The sequence below is a fragment of the Aplidium turbinatum genome, chromosome 3 (assembly GCF_918807975.1).
Source record: "Aplidium turbinatum chromosome 3, kaAplTurb1.1, whole genome shotgun sequence".
Classification (NCBI taxonomy): Eukaryota; Metazoa; Chordata; class Ascidiacea; order Aplousobranchia; family Polyclinidae; genus Aplidium; species Aplidium turbinatum.
In genome coordinates, this window is record NC_137474.1 from 3,840,983 (window position 1) to 3,858,473 (window position 17,491).

Here is a 17,491-nt window from a genome sequence, read left to right on the forward strand (position 1 = left end):
AAAAGATCAATTAATCCACTTTTGCGCAATGTTATGTCTTCTGATTGCTACTTTAATTCTACATTTTATATTCACTACAACAGTATTTTGTACGTTGTTTGATGTAGCCTGCTTGATGTTGTGTTAGTCTGATATTTTGTGTGATGACTGTTAAAAATTTGAATTCTGTGGACTTTGAGTCTGATTGCAAATAAATAATAATAATATTTAAAAAAAAACCTAGATGGCAACACTGTTAACTGCTGAGGCAATTTGGATTGGATGTGCTATTGTGAGCAGTAGGCTACAGCCTTGTTTGAACACTCCTTCATTCTTATTGAACAAGGTTTCAGGCAAACTCGTCTTTTTTGAAGTATGACTCATTCATGTATCGTATTTTAAGAACCCCACTTAGTAAAAAGGAATTTTCTCTAAAGTTTTCTGGTTACAACTCCAATGCCTTTGTTTCAGAAGATTTCTTATCTGATCAAAGCAAAGAAAGGTGCCAGACAAATGTCTTGAAACTTATTAAGGTTGTCCCTAAGCATGTTCATGCTAAACTGCAAAAGAGAGCAGCAGTGTTAGTTCCACTTTGTGAGGTCAATGGCAAACCTTCTATGCTGTTTACTCAGAGAGCCTCTACACTAAGACGAAGTAGAGGTGAAGTCAGGTAACTGAATGCTTTTAATTATTGTAAAATAGCCAGCCTAAAAGCTTTCGCTTTTACCAAATGGCTATTTGTTGCCAGCTGTTGTTAATCTGTCAGCATTTGCACTCATTTTTATGTTATACAGCCAATTTCAAAGCATAATTATCTTATAGGTTGACCGAATGTTGATTCTAGTGAGACAACCTAGTTTTTATCTCTTATTAAAACAACATGTACAGATAGAAAAACATAATTATAAGTTTACACAAGTGGAAACACAACAATAACTCATGTGTTGCCAATAATTGAACATTATATTCATAGCTTTCCAGGTGGAACAGAAGACGATGATGATAGAGACATAGTACATACAGCTCTGAGAGAAACAGAAGAAGAGATTGGATTACCCCCTTCATGCATCGACGTATGGACAACACTGCCTGCTTTACCTGATTATGTGAGTGAATAGTTCTAGTTTATTAACCTTGCAAATAAGATTTCAATATTTTTAAAACCATTATTCACTGACTTTTTTTTATTGAAGTAGTATGCCTGCCACAGCTGTGTGCAATAATTAAAGTAGTTAAGAGTTCATTGTAAGTGGATGAAACAAAGTATGATTTTTTTGTATTTGTTGTCAGAGATTTTCTATCGGAGTGCATGCTGTGATTGGCAACCTCGGAAAATTTGAACTTGAAGACTTGACTCCAAATGCAGATGAGGTTGGCTAATATTGTTTTAAGATACTGGAGATGCTGTGGTGTACATCAAATGTTCCCTACATTTTTCTTGTTTAACTTTGTCCGACGTTTTAAAGACAACTTTATTTTTACAAATTATTCTTGAATAACAATTATCTTCACCTATCACGATGCAGTAGATGTTCATCACCCTCGTTTCTTAGATGTGGGTTCCATACTTTATCTCAATGCGCAATGGGTTTGGTATCTCTGCTTAAGCTTTTCCACTTCACCATTTCAATGGCATTTGTTATGCAGGATTCTTTTATATTTTCGATATGCTAACCAAAAAACATTTTTAGCTTCTTTGCCATACCAGAATTGACAGAAACGTTTTCAATGCTTTTCAAATAGAATAAGCTTGATGTGGGTTGGTTGCAATATCTATACAATCATTGTTGTTTTCCATAGGTTGCGGATATATTTACTGTGCCAATCTCCACACTGTGTGACCACCAAACAATGAGGTTTACCACTTTTCGTGTCAAGCACAAGCAGCGTGGTGATTGGGACTACACGACACCTGTGTACTTGACAGAACCAAAAATTTGGGGCTTGACTGCCTGTATAGTTGACATAGCTTTGGGAACATTATTAGCTAATCATCGGTTAACCACTGATGTATATGTGAAACGACGTAAGGAATTTCTCGGAAGGTAATTTTGCCATAGAATCAAGTTGTGAAATTTGCAAAGGAGAGATATTTCAAATCGTCATTTTACGATATGCTTCAATAACAGTAGGTTATACTGTATTTAGATTTGCATAATATTTTTCCAAATTTAATTCATCATTTGCTTTGTGGTGAGCTCACTAGCCTGTCCACACACTATTTGCAGAGAGTTCTACCATTATCTGCTTTAATAAAGAAACTAACATTTCTTTATACTACTCTGAAGACGATTGCACAATGTGAACTATTTATTCGCTATTCTTATTATTGAATTGGTTCTGAACTTTTGTTCAATTTTCAGTGTTTTACACTGTAGCTATATACTAGTATTGTATGCAAGAAAAATGGTCACAATTTTATATTTTAACGTAAAATCCTGATATATGTTGAAGCGCAGAGTAGGTTAGAACCTGATTGTTATGCGAGCATTTATACCCTTGCCTTTGTTGCTTTTAATTAGGACAATATATTAATGTTTAATTTTACAAGTGTGCTCTCGTATGTGACGCCCGGTAATATGTGGTGATGCGTCACTATAGTTAGTTTAATTCGTGTATAGCCAGTAGTCTATCCGCACTAGTTCCTTTGTATAGTGTGTTATCTGCTGATACCAAATGGCGTTGATAGGGAGTACTTTTGGACCCAGGCCTTAGTGGCCCTTAACGTTTCCAAGGGGTCTGGAATCTTGAAGAAACCACCGCGTATTCTTTGTATCAGGGTTGGATCAATTATGCAAAGTTTTCAGTTCATTACAATTATTTCAGAAAGCAATTAGTTACACGTTTCAATTATAAAAATTAAATGTTTTAATGTTTGTTTAAGTTCATAAATGATTGGTTGATTGAATTTTTATCTTCGGACTGGGAAAGCTTCTTGCAGAGCTTAATCCTGGCAGTTTCGCATACTTGTAGAGGCTTTGAATCACTGACGCAGGCCCGGTCACCGAGATTGACAGAGTAAAGTTTCCAATTGTTGAAGTCTTGTTGCCGGGGAACTATTTCATCCATTAGATGCCGCTAAATGGATAGCAGTCCTTAACGTGCGTTGCTCAAGCGCACACCCCGAGAGTCGAACCAGCGCCGCTTGATCTTAAAGTTTCTTCGTCTCAGAAGTGACGCGCTAACCAATTGAGAGAGGCAGATCGATGTGGAGGCAAGGTGTGAAGATGATTGCGGCACTTGAAAGGTTGGACCCCCTGTCAACGCTACTCATGCATTTTAGTGTAATGTTCTCAAACTATTGGATGTGGAACTTTACTGTTGCAAAAGCTCGATTTTCAATAACTTACATCACAAAAAATACCCTTTTTACCGCTTCCCCCCATTTTTAGTCTGCCTGCGTTTTTCGACTGTTTGAAATAAAATAGGTTTTCAGTGCTGCTACCAAAAGTCGATATGCAATGGTTACATTACACCATAGAGTTTTTGTACTGCAGTGTCAGTCATAATTTGAAATGATTAACTTTTTTCAAAAGTAGATTCCTGTGGAATATGTGGCAAGAGAGTGATGAGAAATGCAATGCAAGGAATGTGGAAAGTGGGTACATGCAAGATGTGCTAATGTCAAGAGAGCCGCAACAAGATTGGCGAAGTGTTTTGTTTGTGGGAAATGCAGAGGAAGGAATGAAGTGGAAGGCCATGATGATGAGTTCTGCCATGGCATCGAAACAGTGACAGACTTCTGTTATCTGGGTGATCGGATAAATGGAAGTGGTGGATGTGAAGCAGCGGTGACAACAAGGGCAAGATTGGGCTGGGCAAAGTTCAGGGAATGTGGGGAAATGTTGTATGGCAGAAAATTTTCACTAAGGATGAAAGGAAAAGTATATCGGAGCTGTGTGCAGCCTGCAATGCTATATGGTAGCGAGACATGGGTATTGAGAGAGAGTGAACTGGCAATCCTGAGAAGAACGGAAAGGTCAATGAAACAACAAGTGAAACCTGCAAGTTTTGAAGAAATCTACGGATTTATTAAATCTTTGAAACCAAAGTTAAGTTGTGGTACTGATGGCATTCCAGGCAAAATTTTAAGGCATACCCCCGATAACATAATAAAAGTACTAACACATATTTTTAACTTATCTTTGGTACATGGTGACTTCATAAAAGCATTTAAAATCGGTAAAGTAGTGACAATCTATAAAAAAGGAGACCCAAGCAATTGCAGTAACTATAGACCAGTTAGTCTTTTGTCTTGCTTCTCAAAAATCTTAGAAAAAGTCATGTACTCAAGATTATACTATTTTCTTGATCAGCGTAATTTATTTTACACCCAGCAGTTTGGTTTTAGACATAACCACTCCACGAACCAGGCTACTACACTGCTAACCAACAAGATCTACAAAGCAATGGAAAATAAAGAAGCAACCCTTGGCATCTTTCTAGATTTATCAAAGGCTTTTGACACAGTAAATCATGAAATACTTCTGACAAAACTTTATCACTATGGTATCAGAGGAACACCCCTCCAGTGGTTTCGAAGCTACTTAAATAATCGTTTTCAGACAGTAGAAATTTCTGGTAGTGTTTCAACTCCATTAGAGACAAAGTGTGGTGTGCCCCAAGGTTCTATTTTAGGCCCCCTATTATTCATAATTTACATTAACGACTTCCCAAATTGTACTGATTCTATCATTTTTCGGATGACACAAATCTTCTGATGTCAGGAAAGAGTGTGGATAAATTGCATGAAGCGGCCAATACAGAAATGCAAGAAGTTGTCAAATGGCTTGTAGCAAATAAATTATCACTCAATGTAAACAAAACAAAATACATGGTATTTGATACTAACAGTTTACGTGCGAATAAGTGTAAGCAAATCTTAAGTATAAATGATCAACCAATTGAGAGAGTACAAAATATCAGTTTCCTTGGCCTGACTCTGAATGAAAATCTTTCATGGAAACCACACATGCAACATTTGCTGCAAAAACTTCGAAGAAATTTTGGCATAATTACCAAGATTGACCAGATCAGTAGCCGAGTGGTTTCACCTTCGGCTCTGGTGCTGGTAGATCTGAGATCGATTCCAGGTCGGGTCAAACCAAAGACTTTAAAAACGGTACCGATTGTGTTCTATCCTGCATAGCGCAGTGAGAATGAGTCGGGTAATAATGTGATAACATCGTAAACCTGATACAAATTAAAAATGAGCCCTGTCGCTAAAAGACCATAGCTGTTGTAGAGCGACAATAAATAAAACCATAACATTATTATTATTATTACCAAGATTAGACCCTGTCTTAATTTGTCAAATTTGATCTGCTTGTACCATTCTTTAATTGAAAGTAACCTGAGGTATTGCATTACGACTTGGAAATATGGACTTATACGAAAACTTCAAAAAATCTGTGACAAATTTCATCGTATTTTCCGTCCCAACAATGATAGTTGTAGCAAGATCCCGATAACAATTGAGCAATTGTTCAAACTGGAAATTGGTGTGATCGTGTTTAAATTTCACAACAATTTACTACCAGATTGCTTCACCAACCTTTTTAAATTTGTCAAAGAGGTTCACAGCCTGTCTACAAGAAACCATGATAATGATTCTCTAAACATTCCATACTTCTCAAAAACGCTTACTCAACATTCAATAGAATTCACAGGTGCGAAAACATGGAACGAATTTCCTTCTTCAATTAGAAAGACTGATACAAAGTCACTTTTTATTCACAACCTAAAACAACATTTAAGCAAAACGGAAACGCAATAGAAAGACAGCGTAGAAAGGCTTTCTTGCATTCTTGTGAAGATTTTAGTGGAAATCCGAAATTATTTACAAAAAATTAGGCTAACCTAACAATAGCCTAATATCGATTGCTTGTGCTGTACTTTTATGTTTGTAGATATTAACTGTAGTGTATTGAAATGTGATTATTATGTTATGCTTATGACCGGTTACCAGATTATCTTTTGGCAACCCTGGCAAGTATCCCGGAAGTACATTCTGTTGTCAGTAATTAATCAAAGTAGAAGTGCATGTTATTTCTGTATATAATACACCAGTAAACAGACAGAATATGACATTTGGCGACGAGGAAAATATTTAAATCTGTAGCCTATTAGTTCAAGAGGTCCAAGCAGACAGTGAATTGTTCTTATCGTGTTGTCCAAACTACTAGTGAGCATCATGAATGGAGCTGCAGTTACCTGCGAGGTGTCAGCTGTATTACCCTTTGATGTCAATGGTGATGCACAAAGCCAGGGACAACGTTGGAAGCGATGGAAACGGGCGTTTTCATTGTATATCACTGGAAAAGGTGTCACCAGTGATGAACAAAAACAGGCTCTGCTGCTGCACACTGCTGGTGTGGATGTGCAAGAAATTTATTTTTCTTTGGTTCCAGACAATGAAGGTAAAACTCTTCAAGAGACTTTAACATTGTTGGATGATCATTTTCTTCCTAAGGCTAATGTACCTTTTGAACGCCATGTTTTTAGGCAATTGATGCAAAAACATGATGAGCCTGTGAACAAATTTGTTTGCAGACTGCGACAACAGGCAGCTATGTGTGAATTTGGTGATTCATTGGATACCCAACTTCGTGATCAAGTAATTGATAAGTGTCATTCCAATCATTTACGAAGAAAGTTTTTGGAAAAAGGAGATGTGCAGTTAAATGATATATTAGCTATTGCTAGAGCACATGAAGCAGTTAATTCACAGGTTAAGATGATGGAAAGAAAATCATTAGAACCAAGCATGCAGCATGAAGTAAATTCAGTTCCTATACAAAGAAAGAGTAACATTAAGTCAAAACAGGGAAAAGACACACAAGAGTGTTTTGCATGTGGATTATTTGGTCATTTCAAACTTGACAGGCAGTGCCCTGCAAGAGGGAAGAAGTGCCACAAATGTGGAAATCTGGGACATTTTCAAAAGAAATGCAGATCAAAAGTAAGGAATACAACACAGTTTTATCAACAAAGAAATGCAAAATCTAAAACCTTTTTAAAATCTAATGCCAATCAAATATATAATTCAGGATTGGGTGAAAATGAATTTGGAGCATCAACTAATGTCTTTTCAATGAAAAGTTCAGCACATGGGCTGTGCAGTGTAAATTTAAACATTGGTGGTGTGTCTGTGGGAGACATGTTAGTTGATTCCGGTGCATCATGCAACATTGTGAACAAGCAAACTTGGGAATGGCTGAAGACATGTAATATTAATGCAACAACAAGGAAATCTGCTAAAACATTGTACGCGTATGGAAGTAAGAAGCCAATTCCAACATTAGGAACATTTACGGCAAAAGTTGAATCAAAAGTTACACAAAAAGTATGTGTTGCTGACTTTGTTGTAGCAGATACCGATGGACACAGACTATTGGGCAAAGACACTGCAGAGACTTTAGGTTTGTTGCATGTTGGTCCAATACATGTAAATGGTGTTAAATCTGGTGCTAATAATGTTGAACCTCAAGTTGATAATGACATTGTGTCTAAGTATGATGGTTTATTTACTGGTGTTGGCTTGTTAAAAGATTATGAGTTAAAATTGCATATTGATGATTCTCTTAAGCCAGTAGCTCAACCTGTTCGAAGAATACCATTTCCGCTGAGAGAAAAGGTAGATGTGAAGTTAAATGAATTGCTTGATGCTGATATTATAGAAGAAGTCCCAGAAGGACCATCAAGTTGGATCTCTCCATTGGTAGTCATACCTAAGAGTGATGGTGACATTCGCATTTGTGTTGATATGCGACAAGCCAATCAGGCTATAGTTAGAGAGAGACATCCAATTCCCACTGTTGAAGAACTGTTGTGTCAACTCAATGGTAGTACTGTTTTCAGTAAGTTGGATTTAAAATGGGGCTTTCATCAGATAATGTTGGATGAAACGAGCCGCCATATTACAACATTTGTTACACATCGAGGTCTATACAGATATAAAAGGCTAATGTTTGGACTGAGTTCTGCTCCTGAAAAATATCAGAAAATTATTTGGGATTTATTGAAGAACTGCGATGGTGTTGCTAACATTGCAGATGACATTGTCATTTATGGAAAAGACAGGACAGAACATGACAGTCGATTACATGTGGTACTGGAAAAGTTGTTAAAATCTGGATTGACTTTGAATAAAACAAAATGTCAGTTTAGAATGTCAAAGCTTACATTTTTTGGACATGACTTGCACCAACAAGGGGTAAGTCCCAGTGCAGAGAAAATTGCAGCTATTCAAAAAGCACAACCTCCAACTTCAGCTAGTGAAGTCAGATCATTCATGGGTCTTGTTCAGTTTTCAGCTAAGTTTAACCCAAATTTAGCAACCATTGCAAGGCCTATACTAGACTTGACCAAAAAGACTGCAAAGTTTCAATGGCATAAAGCACACCAAGATGCATTTTTGAAATTAAAAACAGTGATCACAAAGGCTGATACATTGGCATATTATCGGAATGACTGCAAGACAAGAATTGTGACAGATGCATCTCCAGTTGGTCTAGGTGCTGTGTTGACACAGTTACAAGATGGAGTGTGGAGAGTCATTTCTTATGCATCTCGAAGTTTGTCAGATGTGGAAAAGAAGTACAGCCAAACGGAAAAAGAAGCTCTAGGGTTGGTTTGGTCTTGTGAAAGATTCAATTTGTATGTATTTGGAAGACATTTTGAACTTGAAACAGATCATAAGCCCCTGCAATACATTTACACGAAGAAATCAAGACCATCAGCAAGAATAGAACGCTGGGTATTGCGTTTACAATCGTTTGATTTTAGTGTTATCTATCGTCCAGGGAAAACTAACATTGCTGATGCATTGTCAAGGCTAAATAAAGAGCCCTATGAAGAAAGCAGAGATTTAAAAGAACCTTATGATTATGTGAGATCTATTGTTCTTCAAAGTATGCCAGTCGCTTTATCTACAGAAGAACTTGAACAAGAATCAGCTGCTGATCCACGGTTGTCAGAAATTAGGGACTATATTCATTCAGGAAATTGGTCCAAGTGTACAGACACAAGCTTTTTGCATGTAAAAAATGAACTGTGTACGTATGGAAACTTGTTGCTCAGAGGAACAAGACTCGTTATACCTGCTACGTTGCGTGAAAAGGTGCTCAATTTGGCACACGAGGGTCACCAAGGCATTGTCAAGACAAAGAATCGATTACGCACAAAGGTGTGGTGGCCAAAGATCGATGCTGATGCAGAAAAGATGTGTAAACTTTGTCACGGATGTCAAGTCACCAGCGACTTTTGCAGACCAGAACCAATTGCTCGGGTATTGCCACCAAGTGGGCCTTGGCAAGATTGTGCGGCAGATATTCTTGGTCCATTACCAAGTGGTGAGAACATTTTAGTAGTGGTAGATTACTTTAGTCGTTTTTACGAAATTGCAATCTTGAAATCAATCACAAGCGAAAAATTGATTCAAGCGATTCTGCCCATGTTTTCAAGGTTTGGAGTACCTTACTCATTGCGAACTGATAATGGTCCACAATTTGTATCGAATGATTTTGAGAATTTTCTAGAAGAATATGGAGTAATACACCGCAAAACAACACCATTATGGCCTCAAGCAAACGGTGAGGTGGAACGACAAAATCGAACATTGTTAAAGGCAATCAAAGTTGCTCAAGTTGAAAAGAAAGATTGGCGGTATGACATCAACAAATTTCTAATGGCATATCGTTCAACTCCGCAAGTTTCTACAGGTTCTACTCCTTATTATATGATGTTTCGCAGAGAAATGAAGTCTAAATTACCTGAACTGTGCCGAGAACCTCAGATCTTTGATGAAGGGATTCGAGACAGAGACTGGAAGGGTAAAATAGACGGTAAACTATATACTGACTTTAAGCGACGTGCTGTCGACTCAGATATTCGGGTTGGAGATGAAGTTTTGGTTAAAAGTCAAAAATCAAATAAACTTTCTGCAAATTTTGATAGCGCTACCCAACAGGTAGTTAGGAAGGAAAGGGGGGAAGTGACAGTACAAAACAATGAAGGGGTTCAATTGACACGAAATTCGTCGTTTTTTAAGAAATTGAACACCAGTGATGAAAATGTAAACTCACCTCCTGCTGACATGACCGTGAACGCTGATTTGAATGAGTCCTCAATACCTGTACGTACTCGTCCGACACGTAATGTCAGTAAACCTGCTCGCTTTAACGATTATGTAACTTGAAGTGACTAGAATGCAGACTTGTATGTCTATGATTCCTTTTGTTCTTTCGTTATAAAGACTAGCTCTGGAACGCATGTCTATTTGTTTAAACGTCATGTCAATTGAGTGGTAATCTATTTAATTGTTCGCCACTACAATTTCAAGATCAAAGTGTGAAAAGTAGAAGCAAACGTATTAGGCTAATCATGATCTTTGGAGTATGGCTATATTGCTTTTGACAGTAAATGTTGGTACTTAAAGTTAATCTGTGTATACCATAAATTGCATGAATAATGCTTACGTAAACGAAACCTAATGATGATGCGTCGTTTGGTTCAAGTGCTCATGGTTTTCATCACCTGTAGCTTAATGATCATTTAATGTAAAATGAGTTTTATCCAAATAAGTAATGCCTTTGAAATCTACGTTTTAATCCGAGAAGGAAGGGATGTAGTGTATTGAAATGTGATTATTATGTTATGCTTATGACCGGTTACCAGATTATCTTTTGGCAACCCTGGCAAGTATCCCGGAAGTACATTCTGTTGTCAGTAATTAATCAAAGTAGAAGTGCATGTTATTTCTGTATATAATACACCAGTAAACAGACAGAATATGACATTAACAGCAAACGCAATACTCCATAATCAACACGACACGTCTCAAAAAGGGATGAGAGCTTCATCAACACCACCAGGACATCATCATCTACCAGCTCATCCATTCCATCACCCACCAGGACAAGAAACGATAACTTACACTGGATATCAAACCTCAATCGTCTTAGGCTACTGTGTGATGTGCAGTCTAGCCATAGAAAGAGCTCAACACCTGCTCTCCTGGGCCACAATGAAACGGGCTTTTGCCTGAGGATGGGTTTCTTTTATGTCCGGTTTTCTCTCTCCATCCTTGTCACGCTTTCTTTCTATCTCTTACCAGGAAAAAGACTTGGAAAGATTCAATGACGTAGTTTGATGGGTCAACCGAAAAGCAGTCAATTAAATGTCGAATAATTCTACTAGCGAAATGATAATCTGACTTCTTGAAGAACTTTAACGAACGGCTTCTCAAATAACTCTAATTTCTGCATCAACTACCAATCCACAACTCATAGCACAACTCTCATAACCAACTCAATAATAATCATCATAATAATCACCATAATAATAATCTCAGAATACAAACTACACCACTATTTATAGTTGGCTGTTCAGTCCAGTAACTTCGAGAAGGTTACATCATAAAGAACCATCGTTCGGTCACGTAGCATTTAAATGTCAACAAGCAGAAGCTTATAGAAGTCTAAAGAATGTCACGTTCGCAAGAAGATTCTTACATAATAACGATTTTGCAATCGGACATTTACAGATAAACAACCTTATGACGTCATGACAAACGACGCTCAGAAATCATGAAAAACAACAGAAGTCTCTAGAAGGTCACGTAGGGCCGAAGGTTGTAGAAAACACGTTACATAATACAGATTTCTCAATCAGAGGTTACTTCAGGTCATAACCGATAATAACACACCGCACCAGAATTCTACAATCAAAATAGCACATTCGTTGAAGATACAAAGCAAGCCATCGCGAGGCATTTGCACCTTGATTGTGACATACGCCCCCCCTTAGAATATTGTTGCAAACAATATAACAACACAATCAATACAAAACACACCATAAAACAATTAATTACTCAATAATCAGTTCTCATAAGTCTATCGTTGCATGATCTACCAACGATAGCTTTTCTCAAAACAATAGTCACGTTTTCTGCGAAAGTCTCCAACGTCCTCAACATCTTCAGTGCATCGGCGAGCGAGATGACCCATCTTCCTACATCGGAAACATCTCCTCTCCGGACAGTCCTTGGCGAGATGACCTTCTTTATGACAATTGCAGCAAGCCTTTTCATCAAAAGGGCAGCTCCTGGCTATGTGTCCAATCTCCCCACATCGGTAGCAGTGGTTGTCACGGCAACGTCTATTTTCCGAATGTCCGCCGTCAGCAACGCACTCCCTGGCGAAGTGTCCGCGTCTACCGCATCTACAGCAAACTCCAAATGGTCGTCGCCTGCCTCTTCTCCTCGGTTCTTCGCGCTCGTAATATCCGTCATCGTGAGATCGTTGCTGATTATCTGCAGAACAATCTCGAGCAAAGTGACCATTCTTGCCACAAGAATAACAAGTAACTTCAGAATTTCTCTCAATAACATTTCCGATTATAAGATCAACTAAAGGGTTTTGTAAACATAACGCTTTCACAGTCCCACTACAATACGGAGTTTCGATAGATATCATCGCTAACGGTCCTTGGATTGAAGTGGTATCTATTTTTGTCACATGGCCAGTTTTTCCCGTTAATTGACTGTCTTTAACCAAATCTCTCCTCACTATTATACCAGTAGAACCAGAATCACGTAAAACTTTTACCTTTTTGTTTCCAACTGTTCCATCCACTACTGGTAGGTAATCTTCAGGTTTTATTTCTTCGTAAGCATCTTCTTTTGTCTTCTTTCCCGTTTTCTTTTCCAACTGATCATCTTCATCCGATCTCTCATTTTCAAGCGTGGGTTTAGGAATCATTATCGCACAACCACCTCGATAAACGTCCGTGTCTTTATCTTTTCCAGACTGATTGGATAAGGAAAACGACTTGTCCTTGCATTCCTTCGCTTCGTGTCCTTGCCTATTGCAACGATTGCACCACTTCCTCGATTCCTGATGATTTCTGTTAGTCTTCTTCCGGCAGTTAACAGACTTATGACCTAAGCCATTACAATTAAAACAACGTACTTCTCTTGGAACCGCACCTCCTTTAAAATTATTTGTTTGCTCCTCGTCATTATCGCATGACAACGTTTGTTCAGTCGACAACTTCTCATCATGAGCAACCAAGTACTGTTCTGCCACACTGGCTATTTCTTCTAGATTCTTTGGACTTCTCTCCATTAGATAAACAGACAGATCTTTTGAACATGAATCTGTGAATTGTTCCTTAACTATAAGGTTTGCCAATCCGTCCAATGATTGATCGGCCGACGAAAGCTCAAACCATTTTAACAAAAGGTTTCTTAAACGTTCAATAAATTGACCTGGGCTTTCGTGTTTTTCAGGCTTTGCCTCACGGAATCTTTGACGGTATCCATGCTCGGTAAAATTGTATCGCTTTAACAGAGCTAACTTCAATCTGTCGTAGTTCATGGCTTCTTCTTGCGAAAGTCTTGAATATACATCAAGAGCTTGTCCCGATAATAACATGCTTAGCTGGGTAGCCCACGTCGACTTTTCCAATTTGGCTATTGTAGCATATCTTTCAAATCTTAACAAATAACTATCCAACTCATCTTTTTCTTCAACAAATGATGGCAAATCTGGACGTCTAACTTGCGCCACAATAACATCTCGAGCATTATCATTAGTAGAATTAGATCGCTCACCAATGTCCAGCTTTTGTCTTTCTAATTCAAGTTTTAACTTTTCCAATTCATATTGCGCTCTTCTTTCTTCAGCTTCTGCTTCGCGCTGCGCTTGTTTCTCTTCAGCTTCGCGCTGCGCTTGTTTCTCTTCAGCTTCTCGTTGAGCTTGTTTTTCTTCAGCTTCGCGCTGCGCCCGCTTCTCCTCTGCTTCGCGCTGCGCCCGCTTCTCCTCTGCTTCAGCTTCAAGTTGTGCTCGCTTTTCCTCAGCTTCAAGTTGTGCTCGCTTTTCCTCAGCTTCAAGTTGTGCTCGCTTTTCCTCAGCTTCAAGTTCTGCTTTCCTTATTTCACGAGCAGCTCTTCTATCTTCTCTTTCGTCAGCTTCTCGCTGAGCTTTCTGGTCCATTATCTTGTGATACTCTTCCATCACAAACTGAGACTTCTCATTACCAGTCAGCCCCATTCGTTCAGCCATGCTCCCTAAGTCTTCAATCATCTCATGTTTGACAGTATCCGCCATCTTGACATTAATTTATTATTCTTTCAATAAATCTTCGGTATTCTTCGGTTTTTCGGTTAATTCCTTTTCGTTTCCCGGACGAGCCCCCAGAATGTCACGCTTTCTTTCTATCTCTTACCAGGAAAAAGACTTGGAAAGATTCAATGACGTAGTTTGATGGGTCAACCGAAAAGCAGTCAATTAAATGTCGAATAATTCTACTAGCGAAATGATAATCTGACTTCTTGAAGAACTTTAACGAACGGCTTCTCAAATAACTCTAATTTCTGCATCAACTACCAATCCACAACTCATAGCACAACTCTCATAACCAACTCAATAATAATCATCATAATAATCACCATAATAATAATCTCAGAATACAAACTACACCACTATTTATAGTTGGCTGTTCAGTCCAGTAACTTCGAGAAGGTTACATCATAAAGAACCATCGTTCGGTCACGTAGCATTTAAATGTCAACAAGCAGAAGCTTATAGAAGTCTAAAGAATGTCACGTTCGCAAGAAGATTCTTACATAATAACGATTTTGCAATCGGACATTTACAGATAAACAACCTTATGACGTCATGACAAACGACGCTCAGAAATCATGAAAAACAACAGAAGTCTCTAGAAGGTCACGTAGGGCCGAAGGTTGTAGAAAACACGTTACATAATACAGATTTCTCAATCAGAGGTTACTTCAGGTCATAACCGATAATAACACACCGCACCAGAATTCTACAATCAAAATAGCACATTCGTTGAAGATACAAAGCAAGCCATCGCGAGGCATTTGCACCTTGATTGTGACAATCCTATTATTATTATTATGACTGCTCATCCACATCAATATTGGAACTGGCAAATTCAATCCACAACACTTTTCATTAGGCTGTCATTCAATACTACATGTGTGCTTCTCTGTTTTTGTTTTATTTTTTGCTATTTGTTTTTTTTGGGTTTTGTGGCCGTGCTAACTACTGATATATAGCCTACTAAATAATTTTTCATTCAGGCACGTTTTAAACCTTTCAAGGTTTTACCATCTTTTCCCGTTCGTTAACGTGCTGGTTGGTTTATATCGATTTTTGTAGTTAGTATCTTTTTCGTCCCGGACGCGTTAATAACGAAAAATAAAATGACTGATTGATTGAATGGTGAGAGCAATGTGTGGGGTGAAAACGAGAAGGGAAAAAAGGACTGAAGAATTGTTGGATATGCTAGAGATGAGAGAGACCATAGACCAACTGGCAAGGGAAAATGGAGTAAGATGGTATGGACATGTGATAAGGAGGGAGGAAGGAAGTTTTCTTAGGAAGGCACTAGATCTAAAGGTGGATGGGAAGAGGAAACGCGGTCGTCCAAGAAGAACGTGTAAACAACAAGTGAAGGATGAATTTAAAAAAGTCGGACTGAAGGAGGAAGATGCAAGGGACAGGGTGAAATGGAGAAAAGGGATTAAAACAATTGCTGCGCGGAAACAATCGGCCACCCCCACTAGTGGGGAACAAACCGACGATGGATTATGATAATGAAATCAATGAAACCAGTAAAAACCTATGCCACTTTGCTAGAGTTAAAAGAAATAATATCGCCTGTTAAGCTATTCTCGCTTTCTTAAAAAATATTTTTCAGAAGGCTATGTAGTTGATAAAATAGCCTACATTTTCTAACATTAAACGCTAGTGAAATGGAGAAGATATGTTGGATAATGACCAGAGTGGTCCATTTAGAATTTTAGGTGTAGCCTAATTGTAAGCTACGGTAGCCTACGTTTGGAAAATGTCTTTTTAGCTGGCACCAAACAGTGGATGAAAGTGAAGTAATGCGTTGCATTGGAATACAATTTTAAAAATAGGCCTACTATGCATGAACTCGAGTTGATTAAAGGTCTTGAGTTCTTGCATAGTTTATTGTGGCAGAAAGTTCACAAGGCAGTTTGTCAATTTAGTAGGCCTACCGAACGCAGGTCATCCTACTTCATTCAATTTATTTTTCTTTGTCGGAAAACAACAGCAATGATAAAGTTACCAATAGTTTACGGGAACAAAAGAAAACGGCGGCAAAACCACAGAAGTTTAAAACGTGCATGCGATGAAAATTTAAATGATACGTCGATGAAAGTAAATTGAAGCACGGCCACTAAACCTAAATGTGTCCGTTCCTCCGTCATACAAGCGCAGAAGACAATTCAGTCCACTCATCGAAATCAGCAGGGCTTGAAGCAATATTCCGAATGAATAAAGTCTTGACAGTCATACAGCAAATCATTCATCTAGCCCAGCGGTTCTCAACCTGTGGTCTGCGGACATTTGCCTGGTATGGTCCGCGAGTAAAGTCTGAAATCGTCGTTTTTTAACCCTTTGCATAAGGGGAAAAGTGTTTCACAGACTGTTTGAGTTAGCCTACGTGATGCTGTGAGAGAGTTTCTTGGAGAAAAAATCCAAGCTTGTTGCTCATTTCAATGATAGCTTTTGGGTTGCTGTTTTGGCTGACATTTTTGAACAACTGATTAAACTTATTTCATCGCTGCAAGGAAAGCAGACAAATTTAATTACCCTCAGTGATAAAGTGTCTGCTTTTACAAAAAAAAACTTGATCTTTGGAAGACAAGATTATTGCAGGGTAAGGTAACTTTGACATGTTTGATCAATTGCACAAATTCACTGAGAAGCCAGAAAATGCTGAAATCGATAAATCTGTCTGTTGTGGTATTTAGATAGCTATGGTAGCCTACTATTTTATTCATATTGTGTATTGTACCGTAGGCCTACTATTGTCACAACAGACAAAATAAAAGGTTTCTCTCTCTCTCGATAAACAACTGTTGATGAATTTTATTTCTGACCATAGCCTACTCAGTCACTGCAAGATCAATTTTACTTCTACTTTGGTGATTTGAACGTTCATAGTTTTTCATGGGTTTCCAGTCCGTGAACTGACCAGTGACACTACTACTTTGAATATGTTGTAGGCTTTCCATCTGAGAGTGAGCTTGATAAAATTTTAGATGTTAGCTTCACATGAGTAATCACAACTCTCAGAAAGCTTTGAAAATAATTTTACCTTTTGCAACATCTTATCTATGACTATGTGAATGTGGATTTTCTACATTGGTTACAATAAAAACAAAGTATTGTCCCCGACTTGAAGTCGAAGATGAACTCCGATTGAGCCTTTCAAGTATTACACCTCGTTTGGATATGCTATGCTCAAATGTGCAAGCTCAAGGTTCGCATTAAATGCAGTAATCTTTCTAAAACCAATTACTGTTTATGACTTAGCAAGCAATAAGTGACATTTGTTTGTTACAAGGGTAGGAGGAAGGGGAGGAAAGTAGTGGTCCGTGACTGAGACACAATTTTTTAAAGTGGTCCTTGAATCTCAAAAGGTTGAGAACCTCTGATTTAGCCTA

The 17,491-nt window shown here is 38.2% G+C and overlaps 1 protein-coding gene across 1 annotated transcript; it reads left to right on the top strand.

The window, feature by feature from the left end:
• Positions 1-277: 277 nt before the first annotated feature.
• Positions 278-3,374, top strand: LOC145767263 (mitochondrial coenzyme A diphosphatase NUDT8-like). The gene is made up of 4 exons (XM_082579054.1): positions 278-649; positions 953-1,085; positions 1,270-1,350; positions 1,780-3,374. Exons 1-4 carry the CDS (start codon positions 366-368, stop codon positions 2,026-2,028), a joined length of 747 nt encoding a protein of 248 aa, XP_082435180.1. The 5' UTR covers positions 278-365; the 3' UTR covers positions 2,029-3,374.
• The last annotated feature ends 14,117 nt before the right edge of the window (positions 3,375-17,491 follow it).

Bases quoted from the DNA above. Each gene is read 5' to 3' on its own strand.
- LOC145767263 (XM_082579054.1), top strand. From the start codon at position 366: ATGTATCGTATTTTAAGAACCCCACTTAGTAAAAAGGAATTTTCTCTA. The intron at 1,086-1,269 runs GTGAGTGAATAG...ATTTGTTGTCAG, and splicing joins TGCCTGCTTTACCTGATTAT to AGATTTTCTATCGGAGTGCA. The intron at 1,351-1,779 runs GTTGGCTAATAT...TGTTTTCCATAG, and splicing joins TGACTCCAAATGCAGATGAG to GTTGCGGATATATTTACTGT.